Genomic DNA, 6,504 nt, shown 5'->3' with positions numbered 1-6,504 from the left:
GGAGGAGGAAGAGGAGGAGGGGAAGAGATAAGTGATCTAAAGGGGAGACGATAGGACAAAAAAGTGATGATGATGAATACATTGGAAAGTTTTTTGGCCCCGGCGAGGGTGTCAGATTGAATGGCCTGTGCGCATGTGCGAAGGTGTCCAAACTGACAATGCTGGTGAGATGAAGATAGTGTTGTTGCTGCTTCTGGGCTCACGGAGGACGACGAGAGGAATCTACAAGCCGACAAGATGAGATCCAAGGCGAGGGCGAGAAAACTGGCCAAAAGTAGGTGTTCTCTTTTTCTCCTTCTTATCGCTTTTTCAGCCGCCGGCTCCAAACTCCTGCGTCCGTAGATGTCCAACGCGTCCTTGTCATTTGTCATATCCTTAAGAGAGGGTTAGAGGGGGGCGACTCTTTGTCCAGAGTTAACTTTTTTCTACTTAAAAATGTGTCCAGCTCCGGCTGCTCAGTCCCGTTCGTCTGCACGCTGCGGTCTTGGCTTCGTCGGTTTCCCCGGCGTCACAAAGTTTCATGTGTGATGAGAATTGCCGCTGGTGCTTTAGTGGATTACACTCCTATAAAGGCAGAGATAAACATTGCTGTCCAACAAAAAAAAAAATCTGAGCTCCATCTTGTATTTCTTGCTCTTTTCGGGTGTCGGAGGTTCAGTGGAGGTGCGCAGATTCGTTTCCCCGAAAGTTAGCGAGAAAAGTTGTCGAAATGGATAGTAACTTTTTTATAGAGCCCCGTAGCAAGTCTTGTGAAATAATATTCCCGGCTTTTGAAATAGTGGGCGCTGTGGCACTGCTCTGTGCTGCTGCAGAGCTCACACCGAGCTGAGCGCACTCTTTTCACTCGCCCTGCAGACGGAGACGCCAAGATGTGAATTTCGACAGAAAGGGCAATATTTTAATGCAGATTTTTTTTTTTTTTAGTCGACCCCGCTTGAAACCGCAGATGATATCTCTCTCCGGCAACTTTGCTTTTGTCCCAGGGCCCCCGGACTGCTGCAGACTGGTTCCTCCTCCAGGGAATGCCAATCAATAATGCGTCTTGTGCAAGAAAGCGCCCATACTACTACTACTTAGTGGACTGCTGCTCGCGTCACACGGAAAATTCATGTATTCAGTTTAGTGAACATGAGCTAGTTTGTTGTTGGAAATGGAACATGTTTATTGTTTTACATTTGCTTGTTTTTTGGCGGATTGATTTTCTGAATTGCGTTTATTTACACCGCCTGTTTTTTGTATTATTATTCCTGCATGAATGCACTGTGTTTTCTACGGGCAGTGTGGGTCAATCTGCTTTTTTAAATCCACAATTCATTTGAAAGACGAATACCTAACAAGTGAAGGATTTATGTAGGCCTGTTGGCGTTTGTTATGTCCTAATATTTGTTTGTTACCTTGTGAGTTTCGTTTTGTGCTTTAGTGAAAATGCAGATCTGAAAAAACAGACACTTTTAGCCTTGCACGCTATTTATTTTTTATTATTTCAAGCTTATTACAAAAAAGAATAATTTTAAAATATACCTGTTATTGTTTTTTATGTTGAGCATGCTTGATTGCGTGTTTACAGGTCTTTAACAGCTTTGTAACTTTGCCAAAGCCACTGGCCTTAATTCAACGTGAACCTGGATCTTTATAGGCTATTAGACATCATTCAGGCTTTAAAACAAATAAAAAAATAAATACTATTTACATTCAAGACCATAAGTGGAATAAATATTTGTGCACAGCTTTTAAAACAAACCTGAAACGTGTTTATTTTAAACGAGCCTGGACTTGATACAATATATTTTTTTAAAAGGATGTTAGGATTGTTATTAAATGTTCAGTAAGGGCAGCACACGTGCATTCGGATAAATAATAAGAGGAATAAAAGGATATAAAAAAAATACAAATGTGCAGTTTTGTTTTTGTTATTACCGTATTACTCTTGCATGATTGCTGCACATGGGGGTCAAGTTCCCGTCTAAATTTAAAAACAAAGACAGAATAGAAAGTGGGAGAAGAAAAGAGAGAGAGAGAGAAAGAGAACGAAAAGCATAACACTAATTGGGCTACTTTGTGAAAATACTTAAACATGTCGTGGATCCCGCTTCTTGCCCAGTAATTGCACTTGGTCTTGATCTCTAAACAGCCTTGATAGTCTGTTGATCCGGGTACTAATGAACACAAATACCTGGCTTTGTAGCACTCACACATCGGAGCACTGGTAGCCTCTGCAGCCCAGAGGCCTCAGATCTGTTGTGTTGCAGCGGTAGGGGAGAAAAACAGAGCAGGCAGCAGGCATTAAAAAAAATTTCTTGTTCTTCTTAACATTCAAAACATGAAGGCCCACAACTTTTGAATACAATGCGTGGGAGTATATTCCACCCTGCTTTTTTCCCCTTCTTTTTCTGCCGCTTAGGTAAAATAGGCCTATACTAGCTGCATACAGAAGGCCCACAGCAATATCCACCAGCTGCTTTATCATTTATTTTTAACCCCCGTGTATATTTTCTTCTCTCGGGGCAGAGAATACCTTAAAGTCCAGGACTAGGTAGAAACTCCGCAGTCCCACATGTAGAATGTGTGTGTGTGTGTGTGTGTGTTTTAATGGAGACTCGCATTGATTACTTTGCAGTCGCTCAGGTTTGTTTACATAATGCTTTGGGGTCAGGATTAAATGAATGTTAGTGTGTTTGGATTATAATATGATATCGCCCTCACAGGTGGGCTTTTATGTTGTTATTTTTCTTTTTAAATATCGTTTTTCTTGCTCTGTTCCCCACAGGTAAATATTTAGTTTATTAGTGGATTTCTTATGCACAGTTTAATTTAAGATCAAATGCCACACGTCGTATTGTTTTTGATTACATTATATCTGGATCAAAACCCTCTGTGCTATACATCAGTGTGTTGATTATTATGAATGAAAAATGTTCAATATTTTCCCAGATTTGTATTTTTTAATAAAACACACATGAGCCCTAAACCTACATGTCTTTAATCGACGATAACGCCTTTCATATGAGAGTTGGCCTCTTGTTATCTTAAAAACAAAAAATCGATACAGGCGATCTAGCAGGGAATACAGCACCAAAGTGACAATGAATTTACTTTTTGCTCACATTACGTTTCTGTATGTGCCATATATATATATGTGTGTGTGTGTGTGTTCCTGTGCGCTGCAGAGGGCTGTTAGTGCGAAAAGTTTAACACCTTGCGGTTGTTTTATTGTGGCATTGCTGGGTCCGTGTGCAGCTTTAACATTTGGGTTTCTATCAATTAAGACTTCCAGTTGAGTGAGTGTTTTTTTTTCTTGACAGTGTACACAAACATGCCCACCACACACACACACACACTCACACACACACGCAATAACGCGCAGTAACGTGCAGTAACGTCTCCACAGAAACCTAAAGGAATATAATTAAAATAGAAACATGTATCAGCTCTGCACACAGCCGAAGAAGCAGGAAGGTGTTGAATCCACAACTTACACACGTTATTGATTTTCTAAACCTATTGTAGGTTTAGAGGCCTTTTGCATTATCAAGTCAATAAAATAAAAGGTAGCGCCAACATGGGTTTAGTACCACCTCATTTGTTTTTTCCTTTTTTTATTTTTTGCTGATTTTGCAGAAATGACTCCCTCCCCTCCTCTCCTAACCCACCACAACAAATACACAATAAGTTCTGACAGTTTTCCTCTCATACACCCCCTCTCTGTCTCTCTATCTGGCCTGTGCATACTAATTGCCAGATATCCTATTGATCTTTGTGTTAAATTCCCCTTATTAGATGGACTCCAAGTCATGAACTTGGCCTGGCTCAACAGCTTCTGATGTTTTGACAGAAGTAATAAAACCCAACCCATAACACTTTAAAACCAACAATGGCAGCTATGTTGAACTTCTGGCTAAACGTTCAGGGTCCCGTGCAGGCTCCCATGTATTACTGCTATGCAGCTGTAATGTTTGTCAGATAGCACTCCACCATGTTCACAGATTAGAGCCTGAACATAAAAATGATAGGATCATCAAAAGAAAAGGAAATGCACTGTCAGTGTAATGTAACTGTAATTCATTCAACTGTACATGTCTCAGTTTTAGCTGATTTTATTTTGAAGTGGGAGCATCAGAGACTCAATAAAGACAGAAATTCATAGAAAACTTCTTGATGACTCTTACTTTGATAGTCTTAGAAGACTTCCTCTTGCTGCAGTGTAATTTTGACTAGTTCAGTTTAATGTTGTTGAGGAATGCTAATGATTGAATTAATTTAATTTAGTTTTATTTTGAATGTGAGTAGTGCTGGACACAATGCAAAATGAAAATACCTCTGACATCTTTTTTTTTTATTATTGCTGTAGACCTTTCATAGATAAAAACACAGTGGGAAACCTGAGACTCTTGTGGTTCCACAGAGCCCATTTGCATTCATGTGTGATGATGTGAATGATCTTAGCAGCGCTCTGAATCAGGCAACACAAGTTTTGCAGTTTTACAGTTTTACATCTCTGTGTAAAATGACTGCAGTGACCGCTATGAGAATCACAGTCTCACGAATCTTTGCATCCAAAAAAAAAACTGAAGCCATTCAGGTGATGTCACACTGTGTGTGTTTGTTTTGTACAGTAGTCTTTTTCTCTCTCTCAATTTATAGAAATACTGATCACCGTCCAATCAGGAAGACGTGTTTTGCAGTGATTTAGTGAAATCAGGTTTCTGATACAGAAACATTTAGTCCCTTTTTCATGCTGTTAGGGAGTTTTTTTCGAGAGCCTTTGGACTGATTTTAGGACCATTTGTGTTAATTTTGAAGGATTGAAAAATTGTGTAGCCTAACTAATTGCATCAGTTCACATTTGGCACGGCCACATATGCTGCGAGCACTTGATTATGGAGGTTTGTTGGATGTGAGTTCCTCATGCTAGTTGTGTGCACATGTTAGGATACAGTTTAGTGTGTGTTGTGAGCCTCTTCGCCTTCTTTTTATATTTATTTCCAGAGCTGCTTTCTCGTCTTAGTCCATGTGTGTTCAGTGAAATACCCTTGTACTGTCCAGCTGTATTCACAGAGCATACAGTATGATGTCATAAGGAGTAACAAGGGTTCATAACCTCCAAAAAGTTAAAGCATTTTTATTCATAGCATAGCCATAAATGTGCCTATTTGTAACATATTAATATGTCACAGGGGAAGGGACTTTGGTTAAGGTTAGGGTAATGTTTTGGTCACGGTTACAGTTCAATGTCAAGCCACTGTCTGTTTCAGAAACATATGGTCCACATTTGATTCACATAATATGATACAAATAAAGATGCATTGCCTTTTGTAACCATATCTTCAAATTTGCTGTGAGAACAGACTCTTGAAGAATGTTCTTTCCAGTAAAGTATTCAAATTACCCTGAAATGTGCAGGACAGTGTAGTCTGAAGCCTCAGTTCTGCTTACTTGTCCTAAATCTATGAAGCAGTCAGCCAATAAAGAAAACGTCCATGATCTCTTCCACCTGTGCACTGAATACACTGAATAAAGCATTACAATGTAAGGAACTGGTTACTTTATGAATTACCTGTGCTCTAAAGCTTAAAGAGGGAAGGTTAAATTATGTGAGCATAGTTCAAATGGAATATTACAATAATTTGTTTAAATAGTCTGTTTTACGACTGCTACCAGCTTTTTATGTTTTCTTTCAATATCTATGACTCGCTCTCCTCCTCCCTGGACACAGTCTTTTATCTCCAGGGAAATGCTTTTATTGTTTTTCAGTCAGTTACTGCTGTAAATGTGCTGCTACTGCTGCTGTTTTGGCCAAGTGTCCCTTGGAAAAGAGATGTTTCATATCTAGTTGGTGCCATACGATGTGAACATAATTTAGAAAATCCAGAAAACCTTTGGTTAGCCTTCTGTGATTATGAGGTCGTTGTTAATCATTTAGCTGTTTCAGATATCCGCAAGACATCATATTCATCTTTTGGCCCTGCAGCCTCCAACAAGACTCACACCACCCTACGTTTCCTTTTTCAAATTCTAATTTTATCACTTCAAATGATGAAGGGGAACTTGTATGGCCACAAATGTAAGACCGGTGTGTTTATTGGTTTATCTGTGTTCTGTATTATGTTTGCTTGATTTAATAAATCGCCACTACTCTATTATTCCAGACAGTTACAGTATCTGTGTCAAAGCGATAGAAATTAAGCTTTGGTTTTGGTTTTTGGAGTGAGCAGGATGAAGTCACAGTGACTCTTCAATGTCAGCTGAGACCCATTGAAAGTTTGTAAATATTTGATTGGCTTTCATTAGCTCTGTGACATGTGGAAACCATACATATACAGTAATGCAGATGGATCCTGGATGGACACACACATACACACACACACACCTTAGTGGTGACAGATTTTTGGGCAATGTTAGGATTTAACCCCAATCAATCACAAACTAGAAAGGTTGAGTGTAAATGTCATCCAAACAGCAGGAGCTGGCACACTGTTGGCTGGCTAAATGTGTGTGTGTGTGTGT

General features: G+C 39.5%; 1 protein-coding gene across 5 annotated transcripts in view; it reads left to right on the top strand.

Annotated features, from left to right (window-relative positions):
- Window positions 1–62: 62 nt before the first annotated feature.
- prdm16 (PR domain containing 16) overlaps window positions 63–6,504 on the top strand; it is a gene marked incomplete at its 3' end in the record, with an annotated part of 159,317 nt that continues 152,875 nt past the window's right edge. For 4 of the 5 annotated variants that reach the window (XM_035656561.1, XM_035656564.1, XM_035656562.1 and 1 more), the window contains 1 exon segment: window positions 63–274. In XM_035656561.1, coding sequence (XP_035512454.1) covers window positions 238–274 — 37 coding nt within the window. 5 annotated transcript variants of the gene reach the window in all.

This window comes from Morone saxatilis, unplaced genomic scaffold (genome assembly GCF_004916995.1).
Source record: "Morone saxatilis isolate NCDOM2014 unplaced genomic scaffold, NCSU_SB_2.0 Contig15, whole genome shotgun sequence".
NCBI classification, from domain to species: domain Eukaryota; kingdom Metazoa; phylum Chordata; class Actinopteri; family Moronidae; genus Morone; species Morone saxatilis.
Note: the sequence above shows the minus strand (reverse complement) of the source record. Positions and strands in the feature narration are given on the sequence as shown.